At 44.1% G+C, this 21,416-nt stretch overlaps 1 protein-coding gene and 2 gene segments (V, D, J or C); all 3 read right to left on the bottom strand.

The window, feature by feature from the left end:
• Positions 1-2,209: 2,209 nt before the first annotated feature.
• LOC123371806 lies at positions 2,210-3,016 on the bottom strand. The segment is given in 2 exon segments: positions 2,210-2,634; positions 2,909-3,016. Coding segments are annotated over 2 exon segments (474 nt in total).
• Positions 3,017-7,785: 4,769 nt separating this feature from the next.
• On the bottom strand, positions 7,786-12,063 carry LOC123371807 (immunoglobulin kappa light chain-like). Its single transcript, XM_045019668.1, has 4 exons — positions 12,015-12,063; positions 11,467-11,824; positions 8,396-8,481; positions 7,786-8,195 (listed from the first exon to the last, which is right to left on the bottom strand). The coding sequence occupies exons 1-4, from the start codon at positions 12,061-12,063 to the stop codon at positions 7,786-7,788; spliced, it is 903 nt and encodes a 300-aa protein (XP_044875603.1).
• Positions 12,064-13,105: 1,042 nt separating this feature from the next.
• On the bottom strand, positions 13,106-21,082 carry LOC123371808. The segment is given in 3 exon segments: positions 13,106-13,248; positions 20,445-20,816; positions 21,033-21,082. Coding segments are annotated over 3 exon segments (564 nt in total).
• Positions 21,083-21,416: the final 334 nt, after the last annotated feature.

Raw genomic sequence — 21,416 nt, forward strand, 5'->3', positions numbered from 1 at the left:
ACATTGATATGTACCAGGCTTGTTATCCCAAGGGAAGTCTCTGATACGCTTCAAACCAAACACACTACTTCAGGCAGAATAAACAAATTTATTAACTACAAAGATAGATTTTAAGGGATTATAAGTCAAAGCGTAACAAGTTGGATTTGGTCAAATGAAATAAAAGCAAAATGCATTCTAAGCTGATCTTAACACTTTCAGTGCCCTTATAAACTTAGCGGCGTCTCACCACAGACTGGCTGGTTGCTCTTCAGACAGGCTCTCCCCTTTGATCAATGCTTCCGTCGCTTCGTGGTGATGTCTGTAGATGGAGGTGGAAGAGAGAGGATGAACATGGCAAATGTCTCTCCCTTTTATCACGTTCTTTCTTCCCTCTTGTCTTTGCCACCACCCCTTCAGAGTCAGGTGAGCATTGCCTCATCACAGTCCCAAACTGACCAAGAGAAGGGGGGTGACTCACTCGAGAGTCCAACAGATCCTTTGCTGTTGCCTAGGTCAGTGTCCTTTGTTCCTGTGAGGCTGGGCTGGGTTTGTCCCATACATGCCTTGATGAGGTGTGAACTGCCCCTCTGCTCCTGGAGAGTTTTTGCCTGGGCTTGCTTTAAGCCATGAGGACACATTTTCAGCCTCATAACTATATACATGAAATTATAACCTATAACATTACTATGACAACAATTATTATAACATTACCATAACAACAATGCTCAGTTCATCATGAGCCTTCCAAAGACATTTGACATGACAAACTTTGCATTAGATACCACACAATCATATTATAAGGATGAACATGGGGGTGCTGGGTGTTCACCCCAGGTACAGAACGTCACAAACAAAGTCACCTGGGTTGAAGAAAGGATGGGAAGCAGATAGTTGGTGTGGTTTGTGATATAACAGTAGTCTGTCCCTGACACATGGTGTCCTCCAGGGAGGAGATTAAAGAGAAGGGAACTCAGAGAGATTCGTAACCCCCTGCAGGGATGCAGAAGAAAAAAATGGAGAATGGGAAATATTCCGCCTGCAAAATCTTCTGTGCTCTTGAGAGATGATACAAACAATGTTAATGTATGTCCGCTTGCAACCATGCAGATACAGGTTCAGATACTATCTTCTGCCAAACATAGAGCAGAGATGGGTCTAGTAAATACTTGGATGGGAGACTGCTGAGAAAAATGGAGTTGCTGCAGAAAGTGATGTTGATGGTTTAGTAGGAGACTCTCCTCCCTCTGAGCCTGTACTGAACCCATGATCTCTGGTGGCATTAGGGGAGCTGCACTGCAAGGAGCAGTCATTTGAATGAGACCCCAGACAAGAGCCATGACTACTTGGGGTCTTCAGACAACCCATGGCAAATTTTCCAATAATAGGGATGAATATTAGCACAAGTATTGTGGAAGAATAGACCTATCAAATACTCCCTGCAGTTTTAATGGGACAGAGTAATCTTGGGATCCAGTTGTAGAGTATTTCTCCTGCCACCTCACTGGAGCTGAGCTTCAGCAAAGAGTGATCTGATCCCTGTATTTCTTTGATGGTTTGGGGATGTTTGGTGCTGTATAAAATGGCAGGTGTATTTGGAGTCACTCACTGTTTTTTATTTGCAGTAATTCATAAAATTCACCATCTTGGTCGCAGCTGTGACAAACAATAAGCACAGAGCACACTCTGTCCACAGGGAGGTTTTTGTAATGGTCTGTATCACTGTGACAGGGTAACTATTACTGTCATCAACGCCTCAATCTCCAGCATCTTCAGTTTCAAAGCTGCTGATTGTGAGAGTGAAATCAGTCCCAGACCCACTGCCACTGAACCGGGCTGGGATCCCAGAGACACGGTTGGTAGAATCATAGATAAGTGGCTTAGGTGCTTGTCCTGGTTTCTGTTGGTACCAGCCTAAGTAGTTGCTAATGCTGGTACTGGCTTTGCAGTTGATGGTGACTCTCTGTCCAGGAGCCACTGATAGAGATTCTGGAGTCTGCATCAAAACAATTTGGCCATAGGAGTCTAGGTATGGAAAGAAAATTCATGCAATCATGGCATGTTATTAAAAGTAATTAAAGCTTGGTATTTAAATTCATTTTTCATTTAAGAATTTATTAAACACTAGATTGCAAAGTAAGTAAGCAATATTATTTTAAGCTTAACTAGTATTTTATTGCCAATGAAGTCTGTTCCCTGTTGATGTAATGCTCACCCTGAATCCAAAGCACTAGTATCCAGAGAAGTTGGGTCTGTGAGAGCTGAGAGGATGCTGCACAGGAAGCAGCTGAAACATTGAGTGAAAGTCTGAAACTAAACAGAACAGGGAGGTTTTTGTGCTGGTCTGTATCACTGTGAGAGGCCAGCTGTTATACTGCTGACAATAATAATCTCCAGCATCATCTGCTTCAACCCTGCTGATGGTGAATGTGTAGTCAGTGCCCGACCCACTGCCGCTGAACCGGTCTGGGACCCCAGAGGGACGGGTGGAAGAACCATAGAACAAGAGCTTAGGAGCTTGTCCTGATTTCTGTTGGTACCAGGCTATGTTGCTGCTGATGCTTGTACTGGCTTTGCAGTTGATGGTAACTCTGTCTCCTGGAGACACTGAGAGGGATTCTGGCGTCTGGGTCATCACAATCTGCCCGCTGGCATCTGTATGTGAGATTAAAGCATAAATCCATGTTTCTGTATTAGTACATGATCGTGGGAGGATTTAAATTGTCATAGCATGGGTATCAACCAGGACTTTATTTAATATAAAACCATTTCAATTCTGCTGTTTATATAGACAGAGCATATGGAAGCATATAAATGAGAATTGGCATCTATTTGACAAATCATTCCTCATTTTTGTTCTGTTGATACTCTATAACTTATTGTCCATCTCTTTATACATTTTTCTACTATTCTAATCTAATGCACTTACCCTTCATAAAAAAGACTAGCATCCAGATGAGCAGTGTGTGTGACTTCATCTTGAGATCTCCGGACTGACAGCTGCTGCTCAATGCACCATGATCTGTGACATGGAGCCGTTATAACTCCTCTGAGCTACAGGGAAATGCCACTCATGCATGGATATGCAAAATAACCATAGCTATGCAAACTTTCGCCCACTAGCTGGATCTGGGTGCTTGAAAGCACTGATGTCTGTGGTATTACATTTATCATGACGGCAGATTCTGATTTACTTGCCATGAATAGGATCTTACTCCTCAAACAGTCCTACTGAAATCATTGGGACTGTTCAAAAAGTAGCCCACCACTCAACGTGAGCCAGGCTGTCAGAATCTGGCCCTAACTGAAGACTGTGTTCAGGCTCCATAGTGGGGATGTGGAGACGCTTCTCACTGGAAACACGCTTGAATAGATTCTTTAAGGAAAGTGACATTTACAGTTAAAAAGTCAGTTTGAATAAATGAGTCTCATTTTCTCCTCCCTGAGCCATCTGCATGGAGCCCTGTGTACTCTGTGGCAAGGCTGACCTGAATTCTGAGGCAAAATCCTGGATTCTGTAGCTGGTGGAAATTCTGTGGCAGGTGAAATAAAAAAGGTATTTTTAATGTATTAAAAATAAAAATGAATAATGCAGGCAGGACAGTAGCCCCCGATTAGTTCCCTGGGGACAGGAACTTGGCTATAAAGTTCTATATAAATAACAGGATAATGGGCCAAATCGTGAGTCGGTTTTGGAGAATGGGAGTTTGCCTGATGGAGGACTGAGTAAAAATCTGAATAATGTAAACTGTGAGTCAAATCTAAAAGCAGCACATTGGGTTGGCTGTAATTTCTGGGGTCATCTCACCGGTTGCATGGGAAAATCTGGATAGGTTCTGGGGCTTCATGTAAATGTTCGCAAATCCTGAAAGTTTAATAGATTTTTAGCACGAAAATTGGCTCATGTAAGTGCCTTATTCCTCAGGGGCTGATCATCACTTTTCATTCACTAATCTCCTGTTCAAAGGATACAGCCATCTGTACAGCAAGCAGAGAAAATACCCCTTGATTCACATCACCACTCATCATGAAAAAAAGTAGTGCAGGGGTTTAGTGTGCGGGTGCTGGGTGGGTGTTGGTGGCCTGTGATTCACAGAAGGTCAGACTGGATTATTTGGTGGTCCCTTCTGGCCTTAGACTCTAACTATGACAGCCGTATCTATGCTGCTGTTGGACGTTACTTTTCTGTTGTTCTCATTGAGCAGTGACACTATTCTGAGAGCTTGTCCTGCTTTCTCGCTGTTTTCAATTGCGGAATCAGTCAGTGACCTTCCTGTTTTGATTTGCCATGAAGGTGGCAATGGCTGGACACCTGGCTGTGCACAGACAGTGGTGAGCCCAAAGCGCTCCATGGAGAACGGGGAAGTTATTGTGTTGGTCTGTATCACTGTGACAGTGGCCAGTCCCAGCCTTGCTGACGTTAAATGATCTCCAGCTCTGACTGCTTCAACAGCGCTTACTGTGAGTGGGAAATTACTCCCAGACCCACTGCCACTGAGCTGGGGGAGGCCAGGGGAGTATTAAGAGCCACTGAACCAAACTGTAAGCCCTGTATATGATCATAAGAATATAAGAATGACCATTCTGGGTCAGACCAAAGGTCCATTTAGCCCAGTATCCTGTCTGCCGACAGTGGCCAATGCCAGGTGCCCCAGAGGGAGTGAACCTAACAGGTAATGATCAAGTGATCTCTCTCCTGCCAACCATCTCCACCCTCTGACAAACAGAGTCTAGGGACACCATTCCTTACCCATCCTGGCTAATAGCCATTAATAGACTTAACCTTCATGAATTTATCTAGTTCTTTTAAACCCTGTTATTTTCCTAGCCTTCACAACCTCCTCAGGCAAGGAGTCCCACAGGTTGACTGTGCGCGGTGCAAATAAGAACTTCATTTTATTTGTTTTAAACCTGCTGCTCATTAATTTCATTTGGTAGCCCCTAGTTCTTATATTATGGGAACAAGTAAATAACTTTTCCTTATTCACTTTCTCCACACCACTCATGATTTTATAAACCTCTATCATATCCCCCCTTAGTCTCCTCTTTTCCAAGCTGAAAAGTCCTAGCCTCTTTAATCTCTTCTCATATGGGACTCGTTCCAACCCTAATCATTTTAGTTGCCCTTCTCTGAACCTTTTCTAGTGCCAGTATATCTTTTTTGAGATGAGGAGACCACATCTGTACGCAGTATTCAAGATGTTGGCGTACCATGGATTTATATAAGGGTAATAAGATATTCACCATCTTATTCTCTATCCCTTTTTGAATGATTCCTAACATCTTGTTTGCTTTTTTGACTGCCTCTGCACACTGCATGGACGTCTTCAGAGAACTATCCACGATGACTCCAAGATCTTTTTCCTGACTCGTTGTAGCTAAATTAGCCCCCATCATATTGTATGTATAGTTGGGGTTATTTTTTCCAATGTGCATTACTTTACATTTATCTACATTAAATTTCATTTGCCATTTTGTTGCCCAATCACTTAGTTTTGTGAGATCTTTTTGAAGTGCTTCACAATCTGCTTTGGTCTTAACTATCTTGAGCAGTTTAGTATCATCTGCAAACTTTGCCACCTCACTGCTTACCCCTTTCTCCAGATCATTTATGTGAGATGTGTTTCAGAACCTCACTTCCTACCCTGTGTCCGTTGTTCAAAGGGATTTAGGCAGGAACCAGAGAGGGGGAGAGATTTTGAGTAACTGGGAGTCCATAGAGAATGTTCCTGATGTGTTTTTGGGCTGGAGAGATGCTAGAAAAGCTGCTCAGCAGAGGCTGTTTATGGCATTTTAAACAGTTTTTATGCTGAATTTTAATCTTCATCATTTAATTACATGGCTTAATCCGACCATTGCAGCCTTGTACTGCTCCAAAGGGTTGGTTAATGGTGCAATAGAGGAAATGTTGTACTTCTGCAGTAATGCCTGGTGCACATCCTGGGGTGTGTATGTGTGTGTATATTAAAAATATCATCCAGGTGGCTTTTATTTTAAAATGTAGCTTTTACTGCAAAATGCAAAAATAGAAACCCATTGTTATAATTGTATTTCTTATTTATTTTCTACCTATATGGAAAAAAAATTCTTGGCTAAATGTTTTCTGCTCTACTCTTTATGCAGTTTGCTTCCCAATCAACATGACCTTTCATTATTGCCTATCCTGAATGGTCAGATGCTATCCTTATGGTGCTTACTAGGACAGTGGCCAAGCCAGGGTCTGAGCATAAGAACAGCCATATTGGGTCAGACCAGAGGCCCATCTAGCCCAGTATCCTATCTCTGACAGTGGCCAATGCCAGGTGTCCCAGAGGGAACGAACAGAAAAGGTAATTATCAAGTGATCCATCCCCTGTCACCCATTCGCAGCTTCTGGTGAACATAGACTAGGGAGCATCAGGAAAGGAAGCTCACAGGTGGCCCAGGTGAAGCAACTAACCAAATTCATTGTAGTTTCTGATTCATTTGCAGGGATTGTATTCAACTATAAACCCCAAACCAGCCCACACTCTGCCCCCATCCTTTCCTGCAGCCCAGTATCCTAGAAACTGCAGCCGAGCAGTATGAACCCAAGCAAAATAACACACAACCGCAGACTTCTCTGTTGCCATCATTCCCTGCTCTGGCTGACCAGAAAACCTGTCTCTGCTTCTCATGAGACTAGCTAACTCCAGTTTGAAGGGCTTGACACAGATAGACTGGCCACATCTTGATTACCTTTCCTCAGGGAGGCCTTCCCAGCTGGGGTGCTGAAAGAGTGGTGGGGATTTATTCCCTACTAGTCCCTAAAAATACCCCTAACTAACCCACAACGCAGCAAAACCAAACCATGCTGTGGATTACTCAGCAGAGCCTCCTCCTATAGAAATAGTGGGGATGGGTTGATGAAGATCTGAACAAACACCTGTAGGGGGCACCAAAACCTTTGGACTGCATCATTATCTCAGCTGTCTCTTCTACTGTCATGGAGTAGAAGCAGCCCAGCTACGCGTATGGGGCCAAATCTATCCTTGATGTAACTACAGTGAATTGAGCAGAGTTGTCTCAGGGATGAATTTAATCTCTGTTGTGCCAGAGGTTTTGATCTTTATTGTGTGACTTCTTTTGGTTGGCTCTAAGCAGCTGTCAGGCACCTCCTTGGGCGTTTAGATCATGAGGAGAAGGCTGCTGGTGAGGAGAAGAGATCAGGGTAATTACAGCTCCAGCTCTGAGTAATCCCACAGGTGAGAATTTTCAAAGGTGTGAGACGGGAGCAGCAGGGCCGGTGGATTCTCAGGGTTGGCTGAGCTGGTTTCTGCAGGTTTTCCTCAGGGTAGAGCTCAGTGTGGGCTGAATGGTGGCTTTGGAAATACAAGGTGAGCCCACCCAGTGCAGGCTGAAGGGGTCTAATCAGTGGCCGGTATGGGCTGTAAGGGGATGCACAGCTCCCTTCAGACAACACAGGAGAGCTCTGCAGAGTCTCAAGTGTTTTACTAGTACAGAGGAACAGACAGGAAGTCGTATGGATGGACAGCAGAGAACTAAGTGGAAAAGTTATAAATCCTGACTCACTTTCTTACCACAGTTCAACTGTTACTCTGAAAAAACAGGTTCTTGCTCAGAGTTTGTGAGACTCAGTTTTTGTTTGAAAAATTAACTGATGGTGTGGAATGGACCAGCCACTTTGCACACACCCCCTCCCTGATTGACAATCTTCTGCCACCCAGGAGTTTGTAACAGAAGCTCATTTTAAATCTCAGCTTTTGGGAAGTATAGACATATGGCTCATGGAAAGAGCTGAGAAGGGGTGTCATCCTGTTTCATGTGCTACTGACAGGAAACTTTGCAAGCTTTGTTCACACAAAGGCAACCAACCGCCTTGCACACTGGGGACACTGCGAAGGTTTTCGTATTGGTCTGTATCACTGTGTTAGGGACGCTGTAGCTGGACTGCTGACAGTAATAATCTCCAGCATCATCGGCTTCAACTCCACTGATGGTGAGAGTGAAATCGGTGTCAGACCCACTGCCGCTGAACCGGGCGGGGATCCCAGATGGGCGGCTGCTAGCCTTGTAGATAAGAAGCTTTGGCGATTGCCCAGGTTTCTGTTGGTACCAGCTTATGTAGGTAGCAATACTAAAACTGGCTCGGCACGTGATAGTTACTGTTTCCCCCACAGACGCGGATAGAGATTCTGGAGTCTGAGTCAGAGTTAACTCAGTCTGCCCACTTGAACCTAGGTGGATAGAAATGGGAAATTGGTGGTGGTAATAAGAGCAGCAAGAGGGTAATTGACCAAGGGCAGCAAATGTGATTCAAGGCTTTACACTGCAGCACATGCCGGAAAGTAAGAATGAATTAAATAAAATATTGCAGCATTTCCTGCATTTTATTACATTGGTTAATAGCCCTGCAGACTCTTATGCTGCATCTTACCATGAACCCAGAGAACCAGCAGCCAGAGAACGTGAATCTGTGAGATCATCTTGGCAGGCGATGGCTGGAAATGCTTGTCACTGAGCCTTGTAGGGGAAAACGAAAAGTTTATAAGTTCTCAGCAGCTCACAGGGGAAATGTCACACGTGTGAATATGCAAAATGTATGGAAATGTTCTCTGCTTTACTTCCAGGCAGAGATTTACAGCGATTGCAGGTGGGTTCTATGTTTCATGCTGCGTGTTCTCAGTCTCATAAGAGATGGGCATGAGCCAGAACACTGGTCTGATACCCTCTACTGCTTAGAGGATCCAGATCCTGTTCTGAACTTCTCAAATTGGGCCCCGCTCTAGTTATAATTAGTTGTAATATCTTTGTGATTCAGATACTCCTCTACCCGGGATGGGGCTTCAGTGACATCAAAGTGTAACAGGGATGAGCTGTAGGGACTGAATTGTTTTGGAAACCAGCTGAGGTCACATTTGACCCTTGCTCAGTTTTAAGCATGTGCTTTTGCAGTCTTTCTCCCTGGGTCACCTGGGGAGCAGTGGATTTGAACACATGGAACAACCACTGAGAAGGTAGAATGATTTTATTTTCACCTGCCATCATTAGAGCCCTGAAAACATTCAACTTTTTTCCCCCTTTTCCTTCCACAAAACATGACAGTGAATCCCTTGGTGTTCCCATTGGTGCATCTTTCTGCAAAGCCTGGCATGGAAAGAAACGTGGTTTGCTGCACCTAGTTTAAATGTGTGATTTGCTATTTGTCCTCATTGTCATGGTGACTAATATGCATTTATTAATTTTAGAACCATATGACAAGGAGGCACATCTTCTGGAATTCATCTGTCGATAGTCATGAAAAGTCACCTTGATGCTTTGGTAGCTGATGTAGGTTCATTTAATTCCAATTATTTCTGAGAAGCTTTCCCTACAGAATTGAATCCAAAGGGCTCATTGAAATCAATAGAGAGTTTAAAGTCCTACTCTGAGTGTGTTTAGTTAGAACAAAGGCACCTGGGTTGAAAAAAGGATGGGAAGCAGATAGTTGGTGTGGTTTGTGATATAACAGAAGTCTGTCCCTGAAACATGGGTCCTCCATGGAGGAGATTAAAGAGAGGGAAACTCAGAGGGATTCTTAATGCCCTGCAGGGATGGTGTGACGTTCCCCTGGTATTATCTGGACCCATGATCTGATAGGTCACTCCAGTACTTCACTCTGGGATCCAGCCTTACCCTGCTCTGCTGTGAGAACCCCCACTCCTGGGCTGGTCACACACAGCCTCTGGCATGTAAGCTGCTCCTTGAATCATGACACTAGCCAATATCTCCGGTCTCAGACACAACCCTAGGAATCTACATCTTGCAGTGTCCAGTTATGCCCACTGGACGCTGCAAGCTTATATGGGTTCATCAATTTAACAAAGACATTGATATGTACCGGGCTTGTTATCCCAAGGGAAGTCTCTGATACGCTTCAAACCAAACACACTACTTCAGGCAGAATAAACAAATTTATTAACTACAAAGATAGATTTTAAGGGATTATAAGTCAAAGCGTAACAAGTTGGATTTGGTCAAATGAAATAAAAGCAAAATGCATTCTAAGCTGATCTTAACACTTTCAGTGCCCTTATAAACTTAGCGGCGTCTCACCACAGACTGGCTGGTTGCTCTTCAGACAGGCTCTCCCCTTTGATCAATGCTTCTGTTGCTTGGTGGTGATGTCTGTAGATGGAGGTGGAAGAGAGAGGATGAACATGGCAAATGTCTCTCCCTTTTATCACGTTCTTTCTTCCCTCTTGTCTTTGCCACCACCCCTTCAGAGTCAGGTGAGCATTGCCTCATCACATCCCAAACTGACCAAAGGAAGGGGGGTGACTCACTCGAGAGTCTAACAGATCCTTTGCTGTTGCCTAGGTCAGTGTCCTTTGTTCCTGCGAGGCTGGGCTGGGTTTGTCCCATACATGCCTTGATGAGGTGTGAACTGCCCCTCTGCTTGTGGAGAGTTTTTGCCTGGGCTTGCTTTAAGCCATGAGGACACATTTTCAGCCTCAAAGCTATATACATGAAATTATAACCTATAACATTACTATGACAACAATTATTATAACATTACCATAACAACAATGCTCAGTACATCATGAGCCTTCCAAAGACATTTGACATGACAAACTTTGCATTAGATACCACACAATCATATTATAAGGATGAACATGGGGGTGCTGGGTGTTCACCCCAGGTACAGAATGTCACAAACAAAGTCACCTGGGTTGAAGAAAGGATGGGAAGCAGATAGTTGGTGTGGTTTGTGATATAACAGTAGTCTGTCCATGACACATTGCGTCCTCCAGGGAGGAGATTAAAGAGAAGGGAACTCAGAGAGATTCGTAACCCCCTGCAGGGATGCAGAAGAAAAAAATGGAGAATGGGAAATATTCCGCCTGCAAAATCTTCTGTGCTCTTGAGAGATGATACAAACAATGTTAATGTATGTCCGCTTGCAACCATGCAGATACAGGTTCAGATACTATCTTCTGCCAAACAGAGCAGAGATGGGTCTAGTAAATACTTGGATGGGAGACTGCTGAGAAAAATGGAGTTGCTGCAGAAAGTGATGTTGATGGTTTAGTAGGAGACTCCCCTCCCTCTGAGCCTGTACTGAACCCATGATCTCTGGTGGCATTAGGGGAGCTGCACTGCAAGGAGCAGTCATTTGAATGAGACCCCAGACAAGAGCCAGGACTGCTTGGGGTCTTCAGACAACCCATGGCAAATTTTCCAATAATAGGGATGAATATTAGCACAAGTATTGTGGAAGAATAGACCTACCAAATACTCCCTGCAGTTTTAATGGGACAGAGTAATCTTGGGATCCAGTTGTAGAGTATTTCTCCTGCCACCTCACTGGAGTGAGCTTCAGCGAAGAGTGATCTGATCCCTGTATTTCTTTGATGGTTTGGGGATGTTTGGTGCTGTATAAAATGGCAGGTGTATTTGGAGTCACTCACTGTTTTCTATTTGCATTAATTCATAAAATTCACCATCTTGGTCGCAGCTGTGACAGACAATAAGCACAGAGCACGCTCTGTCCACAGGGAGGTTTTTGTAATGGTCTGTATCACTGTGACAGGGTAACTGAGGCGTTGATGACAGTAATAATCTCCAGCATCTTCAGTTTCAAAGCTGCTGATTATGAGAGTGAAATCAGTCCCAGACCCACTGCCACTGAACCGGGCTGGGATCCCAGAGACACGATTGGTAGAATCATAGATAAGTGGCTTAGGTGCTTGTCCTGGTTTCTGTTGGTACCAGCCTAAGTAGTTGCTGATGCTGGTACTGGCTTTGCAGTTGATGGTGACTCTCTGTTCAGGAGCCACTGACAGAGATTCTGGAGTCTGCATCAAAACAATTTGGCCATAGGAGTCTAGGTATGGAAAGAAAATTCATGCAATCATGGCATGTTATTAAAAGTAATTAAAGCTTGGTATTTAAATTCATTTTTCATTTAAGAATTTATTAAACACTAGATTGCAAAGTAAGTAAGCAATATTATTTTAAGCTTAACTAGTATTTTATTGCCAATGAAGTTTGTTCCCTGTTGATGTAATGCTCACCCTGAATCCAAAGCACTAGTATCCAGAGAAGTTGGGTCTGTGAGAGCATCTTGACAGGTCTCCGTGGGGAATGCTGAACAGCTCACCAGGCAGTGCAAACAGGACGGTTTATGAACTCTCAGCAGCCCAGCCAGGGAACATCCTTCCTGAGTGAACATGCAAATGATCCATTCATATAAATGTGCTGCATTTTAGATCCAAGGGCATTTCCTGTTACTCTTATGTGGTGTTGGTCTCTGTAGCCTGGTGACTTATGAGGTAAAGTTGCAACACTAATAGTTTTATGAGTGAAATGTCTGAAGGGCTCTATGGGGAGGGCACCAGGAATTCTGTATGTGACCTTGTATTTAAATGGTTAAAATCTCCCAGCCATTTTTACAGCAGTTTTCAGATCCGATTACTTCCCTTTACCTTGTTTATTCTCCTTGCCATGAAAATATTCATGAATGTCCCCAGTGTCCTTGCCAATGGAGTTAATTGGGCTGATGTCTTGTCCACATTCTCCAGACAGTAATTGCCTTCCTTTGGGAGAGAATGCTGCTGGTGTCTCCATGGGTGTGCAAGGATGCGGTTGTGCTAGGAGCCCTTCCATGCAGTGGCTAGATGCAGTGGAATCTTTGCACCTACACAAACCCAAGTGATGTATGTAGCCAGCATCACTAACCACCCCAGAAGTAGCTATGAGCCAAGATCTCCACCCCCAGGACTGGCCATAGAGAAGGCCAGCACTGGAAGGCGGTGTGTATGCAGTGCCCACTCCAGGAACAGAGCAGCAGCTACATTCTCCTTGCTTGCTGTGGGGTTCAGAGATGCATTAGGTAATTCCTGGTAGAACTACTTCTGCTCAGCTGTGCTCCCAGTGCAGACTTGCCTAAATTGCTTTGTGTGAGCCCTTTATTTGGAGAAAGCAAGATAATATACCTCCCTCCTTTCTCCCCGCCTCCCAAGGAGAGTCTGGGACTTTTTTCCCTTTTAGTAGCTGGTCTCCATGACACACTTGCTCTCCTAAGATCCACCATGCAAAGCTTTTTTGATACCTAATGCCTACTAATTTCAATACAAATTAGGCACCTAAATATCTTCAGGGATCTCTAAGCCCGCATCTCTGTGTAGAAAAAGGAGGTTTTTGCACTGGCCTGTATCACTGGGAAAGGCCCATTGACAATCATATTCTCCAGTCTGATGAGCTTTAATGCTGCTGATGGTGTGAGTGTAATCAGTAGGTATGTCTCCACTGCAAAAAAGCAAAGCAAACCAAAAACACAACAGCGAGTCTCAGATCCCATGTGTCTAAAGATAGCAGCATAGACATTCCCACTTGAGCTGGAGCCCAGGTTTTGAAACCTGGTGAGTGAGGAGGGTTTCAAATTAATGTGTGTGTGAGTGTGTGTGTATATAATATGATCTAATCTGTGACACATTTGTAAGTGCTCAGAAAGGGAAAAATCACTTGTGTGAATATGCAAAAAGATAAAATCCTGGAAGTCACCAGCATTATAGCCCTAGGAAAGCTGTTCTGAAATATTTGGCTTGTCTATTTCATGCTGCTGTTGCCTGTAATAACTGTTTATAGTTACTCACTTGTGGGGTGTTCAAGTGCTCAGACTGAGACTTACGTGGCATAAGGTGGTTACATTGGTGGATTCATTATTTAACAAGGACACTCTATCAATGGATAGCGGAGCAGGCTGCAGATTTCCATACATTTAAACGCAAGACCATCTATAACAACTTAATGATATAGGGCCAATCCTGCTCCTATTACTCACATGGTGAGCAGTTATTCTCATAAGTAATCCCATGTCTTTCACAGAGACTGCTCATGGGAGTGAGGACTTAGCTGTGGGTTTAAGGGGCTCACAGTGAGCTATGTTTTTTTTTAAAGATTGTGATCAGTGAAGCCCATTCACTCAATTATTCTTCTCCCTCTTTCATCAGACCATATCAGTAAAGAAACCTTCAGAAACCAACTGGCCTGTTTGTCCTGAAATCACAAATTCTGCAAAGTGGTGTCCAAATACTGCCATCTACTGGCCAATGGCAGGGTTGTCCACAGATTGTAGTCTATGAATGGAGTGCCCAAGCAGATGTCCTAGCGGTCACCAGGGAGTGAGCTGCTACACGGCCTGATGCTTCTTTGTCTTCTTATATCTGGTTCCCCTTTCCCCCACAGTTACACGTTTCAAGATGTAATTGATGTTGTGGAGCCAGTTTTCAAACATGAGCCCTTTCAATCTATGGCAGTAGGGCCAGTGATGGTGATATTTACACCACAGCCAGAATTTAGGCTAGGATGTATCCTCTGTGTTATCCCTGTCACCCTGAGGTATTATCTCATCAGGCAGCAGAAGGCCCATGTAGTGAGTAGGTAGCACATGGGGTCCTGTTAAGGAGGAATGGTGTTGTTATTAAGGTGCTGGACTGGTGTTGAAGTAATCTGGGTTCAGCTCCTGGCTCTGCCTTAGTCTCCTTGTGTGACATGCGACAAGTCACTTGTGCTTTGTTTCAGATCCCCGTCTGTGAGATGGGGAACCCACGCCACCCGGTGAGTAGTTTTGTGCTTCGAATCGAGACCATCCTACAGTCCCCCCCTACCCTCCATGCTCCTGGATCAGATCCCCTCAGCAGTGCAACTTCAGCGTGCCGTGTAGTTGAAGAAGCAGCGTCCTGAGGAACCTGTCAGGCACTGCTGCTCGCGCTGGTAATGCGGCCATGGAGTCTTTCCAGAGCCTGGACACAGCAGCAATCTCACTAACAGTCCCATAAAGTCCATTACAAATCAAGGGCCAGATTTACCAGTACAATTCAGCTGCTCTGGTGATGCAAACTGGCTGGGTGCTCTGCCTGCTTTAGTGTACAAATAAATCTGCCCTCTGAAATCAAGACTGCAGCGCTTTCTAGATAACATGCTGTTGTTCAAGCTGAAGTTCGGGGCTTGATGCAGAATTTATTGGGTGGGTTCTATAGCCGATGTTATGCAGGATATCTGACGAGATGATAATGATGGTCCCTTCTGGCCTTAAAAATCTATGAATCTAAAGAAAAGAAAACAAAGAGGGAAGGTTGATATTACATATCTACATCTCATTAGAAATGTTGTAAAGCAGCATTATCGTGGGATTTGTTTTAGGGTTCATGTATGAAAGTATATGTGTGTATAAGGAAATTCCCGGACAAAAAACTATATTAGGATAGAGTTAAGTTGTCAGTAGTTATCCAGAACTTAAGAGTAATGATATTACAAGGATGTTGCGCTTACCTTAGACTCAAGCACTGTAAAATGAAGGATATTCAGAATTAATATTTACACTGTAAAGTGTTTGGATTTTTTTTAAGTAAAAAAAGTTCTGTCAAAGCACCCAAACAATCTTAACTTTGTAGTGTAGGGGGAAATATATGAAAAACTCCATTGTGTCTTCAAAAATCTTTTTATAATCACATCTGGGATCATCTAACATGAAAATGCTTTAATCAGAATCATATATTAATTGCACTGCATCATTACAGGATGGAGTTAGGTTTTTTTGGTGCCCTCACTGTGTATTTCCATACTGCAACATGATTAATTTGTTTTAAATTTATCTCTGATTTTCCTAGGTTTGTAATACTTGTTTTTCGTATAACTACAACTCGCTTGTAATGCATTTTACCTCAAATATGAATACTCCTGGGGGAATTATGAGCCAAAAATTACAAATTCTGCACACAATATTTTAAAATTCTGCATATTTTATTTGTCAAAAACCCACAATATAATCACAGCAATCTAATTTTTTTGGTAATCTATTTCAAAATACCTCTCAGCAAGTATGTCTGTAACAATACAAACATCAACAACAAAATCAGGAAATGTTTGTTTTGACAAATAGATTCCTTACTAGTCATGTTAACAGAGAACTCTGAGTAATAATTCATTTAAACTACAATACAGAAATGCATTTCCCACTCCCACACCCTCCAGAAGCAGTGCAAAGGCTTGGGGGGGGTCGGGGGTAATGGAGGAGCTGAGGGAGAGGGAAGTGATTTCTGGGAAGGAGCCTGGATTGAACTTGGAGAGTTGTTGGATGTGGGTGGGAGAAGTATGGAACAGGTTTTTTCGGGGGCGGGGAGGGATTGGTAGGGAGCTTCCACCATGCATATCCTGGCTGACCTCCTAGCCTCTCTCATTCAGTCAGGCACATCTGCCCCTGTCTCCATGTGTCCCTGCACCTCCCATCCCCATCTGTCCTTGCAACCCCACTGAGCCACACCTCCTCCCCCATCCCCATGTGTCCCACCACTGCCTCCCCTCTGTCCCTATGTGGCCCTGCACCCCCACTCACATTCAGCCCCAACCCTAGTCTGTCTCTGCCGCTAGCCATTGTGAACCCCAGTCTGTGTCACCCTCAGTAGCCCATGGTGCCCCATACTCTCTGTCCTCCCATATCCCGTGCCTCCTGACCAGGCTCCACAGGCAGGGTGCTGTGAGGAAGGCAGTCTCTTCTCCTCCCTATGTGCAGCTGTAGCTGGCCTGGAGTGGCTGCTCTCTGTTTGCCACAGTGGCCCCTGGTGGGCAGCATAACTGTATTTTCTGCGGGGGGAAAAGTGTCTGCACAGCACATGAATTCTGCGCACGTGCAGTGGTGCAGAATTCCCCCAGTAGTAGTTCTTGCAACCAGAACTCCATCGTAATGTCATTTCTGTCTGGGGATGTACAAACAGACTCTTATATCAGAGAGGAGAATGTTATTGTGACAGTATAGGCAGAGGCTGTGTCCCCATCACAAGGATTCTTTTAGAATTTGGTTTTAATGTCTGTTTTGGGCCAAAACTTCTACAATCCTCAATTTTGTAGGGTCAGGGTGAAACTAACTAAATAAATATTTAAAAAGTCCCCTGTGCACTATAGACACAAGCCCTATTTTGTACATGTTGGGCTGTGAGGACCTGTGTAGCAGGATCCCAACATCTATCAAGGATGCAATCACTATGGGCTCTTCAGAGTGAGGCAGGGAGCTTGAAGTTGTTGTCCCAGGCCTGCCAAGTGCAGCCAGCCCCTCTGGTCTACCTGCTTAGCCACAAACCTGCTGCTTGCTGGTGAAAATGAGCAGCACGTGGCCCCCTCTGAAACGGGCCAAGAAGGGGCCCACGTTCTGGAGTGCAAGACACCAGTGGATTGCCCATCAGCAACAGGTATAAACCCACTGAAGATAGATACGGTGCAAAGTCTGGGAAATGGATCAAGCAGGGAGCTGTCTGCCATAAACCAGCCCATGAAAGGGTGTTAGGTCTCATTCCCAGAACGAGGCACTACTAGTGCCTTCCCTGATGGCCCACACCTGATCTCCATAGTTTGTATCTAGAAGTATGTATTAATGATTTAATGTACATCATGTGTTGCAGTTTATTTGTATGTGATCTGTGCTGTACGCATAAGTGAAGATTAGCTTTATTTCCCATGCTCTGGGGCTTTTGTCTGAAAACAACCTTAACCTCCAGCTAATGAAATTTGCTTTCCAGATTAACGTATTCATCCCCAGACAAAAACTGCTGTAGCAGTTGTTTAGGGCAGGGACCGTCTTTTTCTTCAGTGTTTGCACAGCACCTAGCGCAATGAGGTCCATATCTAGGGCTTTGTAGGTGCTACCAGAGAGCAAACAATAAATAATAATAAGATGGAGTTAAGGCTGTGAGTGCATATTAGTAATTTTAGATAAAAATCAGTGACAGGGATGTTGTCATGATCCAAACGCCAAGGATCATAACCCAGAAAATTCATGGTTAAGATTAGACTTAAAAAAAGACAGAATACGTTTTGTGGGATTTCACTGATGACCCTCTGTTGTTCAGCTCATGCAATACCAAATCTTCCCTGCATAGCTAACCTTGTGGGATAGTAATACTGTACAATGCTAGAGTCTCAGGTTATGTTAGGGGATGGGAGGAGTTATCCTCTTATTTTTCTTTTGGCAGAACATTTGAAAACTAGTTTGTTGTGCTACTGGTATGTACTAGTGTCTACTAGACTTCATGCTTCGTGGAGCAGGGAGGTTTTTGTATCGGTCTGTATCACTGTGTGAAAGGGAAGCTGCTATACTGCTGACAGTAATAATCTCCAGCATCATCAGCTTCAACCCTGCTGATTGTGAATGTGTAGTCAGTGCCTGACCCACTGCCACTGAACCGGTCTGGGATCCCAGAGGGACGGGTGGAAGCAGCATAGACAAGAAGCTTAGGAGGCTTGTCCTGTTTTCTGTTGGTACCAGGATACCCATCCGCTAGCACTAGAACTGGCTTTGCAGTTGATGGTGACTCTGTCTCCTGCAGACACTGCCAGGGATTCTGGGGTGTGAGTCATCACAATCTGCCCACTGGAACCTGGAGAGAGAGAATAAAAATTGGCAGGGCTGGGGTTGGGTAAATGGGACAATGACATTAACATTATTCAAAGCTCTGCATTGAAATACTTGTAAACTGAACAGTAGAAATAAACTAAAATTATACCTGGAATCAGCATATAACTCTACAAAGGACCATCATTTATTATGATTTGCCACATTCCTTGTCAAGACTTTTGACACGTGTCTGATTCTTACCGTGAAACCAGAAAAGCAGCAGCCAGAGAAGGGGAGTCTTTGAGATCATTTTGCTTCTGTGTGGTTGCAAAGGCTCAGCAGTGAAGTATGTAGTGGAAATGGAACCATTTATGTGTTCAGTAGCTCAGTGTGGAAACATCAGCCATGTGTGAATATGCAAAAAGAGCCCAATGATGTAAATGACCAGAGATTAGTGCCAGGGAGGAGCTTTGAAATATCTGACTTGATGGTGTTTTGTGGTTATTGGATGTAATAACTAGAACATATTTGCATGATCCAGATGGTAAAGCAGCCAGAGTTAGCTTTACAGGACATAGAGGTAACAACGACTGTTTGATTAATGAGGAGTAACCAAGCAAGCGGCAAGTTGAAACCCAAGTTAGAAAAGCTAAAATCATTCAGTCATTTAGTGTGTGGGGTTTAAATGCAATCAGCCCAGTCTCTTTTAATTAATCCATTTTCATTATATTGGTAGGGCCAAATTTTCAAGGAAGCAACTGCACCGACACCTGCATGCAGCGGCACCAGTGGCTGCATGCATTCTGCACGCCTGGAATGAAGGCTGTTTTCAAAGGCTTGAAGGGTGCACACAGGAAGGATGAAAGTGAGGTCTGGGAAGAGGAGACCCAAGGTCTGAACATGCTCAGATGTTGGGTGTATGCACAGCACAGAAATGCAGAGCAGTGGTGTCAGTGTGCCAGGCTCCAGCGCTGCCCATTGTGTCTGTGCCCCTGTCCCCCTCTACTTCCATGACATGGTAGGCGCCTGAGTCTCAGAGGCACAGGGGTTGTGTGAGTGGAGCAGCAGGGCCTCCAAACTTGCTAAACTCCACTGCAGTTACCCCTCTCTGCAGCTACTGGCTCTTCTGCCTGGTTGTGCCCAGCCCAGCTGTCACTGGGAAGCTGACTAAACTCCTTTTCCATTGGCTCCTGCTGACTCTTACTAGCCAGACCCAGTCTGAATGTGTCCACACTCCATGCATTCTGGATGAAGGTGTCAGCACTCTTCTGCATGGCCATTCCCACTTCCCTGCCCATTGGGCCACACCCCTCTTCTGGTGCATCTGCCCAGTCCCTATGAAAATCCTGCGTGTGCCTATTACCTGCTTGTTCTTCTAGGTTCATGTGTGTTTGGGGATTTGCTCCCATACAGACCTTTGTGAATCTGGCCCATATGGTCTTAACGTACTCTACAACAGAGCAAACAGGCACCTGATCTTAAAACTGCCATTTAAAAATCCCAAGATAGTATAATTTTCCGTTGTGAATAATGATTCTAAGACCTTCAGATGGGATTTTATTGATTATCTATTCAAATAAGAGGAGCCCCTGAGACCATTGTAGAAGTGCATTGATAATGGCAGAGCTGGTTGAATTTTTTCCAAAGGAACAGCTTTCTCTAAGGAAATGTGGATTTTACAAAATCTAAACGTTCTCCAGGAACACAGGAATTCTGTTCAAAGTTTCAGGGGAAAGTTTTGAGAAGGTCAAAACATTTCCTTCCGATATGGTCAAAATGGTTGGTTCGATGTTATCACTTTGACTATTCTAGTGTATTGTGTTGGGTGTTGTGTTATGAAGTTCAGTTGACAAAGTTTACATGAACAAGTCAACCGCGTTGACATGAAAATCTTTGATTTTTTTCCCCAAATGAAAATCTCTCTGGTGCCCTGGGATTCAAGAGTGGGAATAAAGCAGAGAAAACTGTAGTGAGTGTCAAGTTTCTGTGGATATTCTAGAGTCTGTGGTAGCCAAACTCTTTGAGTCTTCTGGTGTTCTCTTTTCACTGTGTGCTTGGAGATGGAATAAATCACCCTCTTATTTCACGTTTGACAGAACATTTGAAATGCAGTTACATCTGCAACGAATGGTAACTGCATTGCACGCTGCAGAGAGCAGGGAGGTTTTTGTACTGGTCTGTATCACTGTGAGAGGGAAGCTGCCACACTGCTGACAGTAATAATCTCCAGCATCATCAGCTTCTACGCTGCTGATGGTGAATGTGAAATCAGTGCCAGACCCGCTGCCGCTGAACCGGGCTGGGACCCCCGACTGGAGGCTGCTAGCGTAGTAGATAAGAAGTTTGGGAGCTTGTCCAGGTTTTTGTTGGTACCAGTTTAGGCAAGTGCCAACGCTCGTACTGGCTTTGCAGTTGATAGAGACTCTCCCTCCCACTGGCACTGCCAGAGATTCCGGGGATTGAGTCACCACGGTTTGCCCAGAGGAGTCTGGATAAAGAGAGAAGAAGGGTAGGGAATGAACAATGATACAATGCTGGAGATGACCAATGTTCAGACACAGAAACACAGTCTGAATATTCCAATGTGAATTTATACTAAATACAATAGTAGAATATTAATTAAATAAGTCTGAATGGCAGCATTTCTTAACTTCTGTCACACTGATGTTTGACATTTTACATTTTTTATTTATTGATTTCTTACCCTGAATCCAGAGAACCAGCAGCCAGAGAAGGGGTGTGTGAGAGATCATCTTGCCTGACCGTGGTTGAAAAAGCTCGTTCATAAGTGAGCAGTGGAAAATGAAATGTTTATATGTGCTCAGCAGCTCACTGATGACACCTCACCCCTATGCAAAATGCATGCAAATTTACTGCACTTTTAGTTTCAGCCCAGAAATGTGAAATGCTCATATTTGGCTTATTTCCTGCTGCTCTTCTAGTTTACAATTATATTGTGTTATCCTAGATTCAGATGCTATATATACAGATGTCTTTGCAGATCTTACTTATATTTGACCAGATCTGACATGTCTCTCCTAAATATTCACTTGGGCTGTGACACCAGAGTCTGGGCATGGGCCTTCAT

This window comes from Mauremys mutica, chromosome 5, assembly GCF_020497125.1.
Source record: "Mauremys mutica isolate MM-2020 ecotype Southern chromosome 5, ASM2049712v1, whole genome shotgun sequence".
NCBI lineage: Eukaryota > Metazoa > Chordata > Testudines > Geoemydidae > Mauremys > Mauremys mutica.

Bases quoted from the DNA above. Each gene is read 5' to 3' on its own strand.
- LOC123371807 (XM_045019668.1), bottom strand. From the start codon at position 12,063: ATGCTCTCACAGACCCAACTTCTCTGGATACTAGTGCTTTGGATTCAG. The intron at 8,482-11,466 runs GTCTGTCACAGC...TTCCCCTACAAG, and splicing joins GAGCGTGCTCTGTGCTTATT to GCTCAGTGACAAGCATTTCC. The intron at 8,196-8,395 runs GTAAGATGCAGC...CTATCCACCTAG, and splicing joins GCTGGTTCTCTGGGTTCATG to GTTCAAGTGGGCAGACTGAG.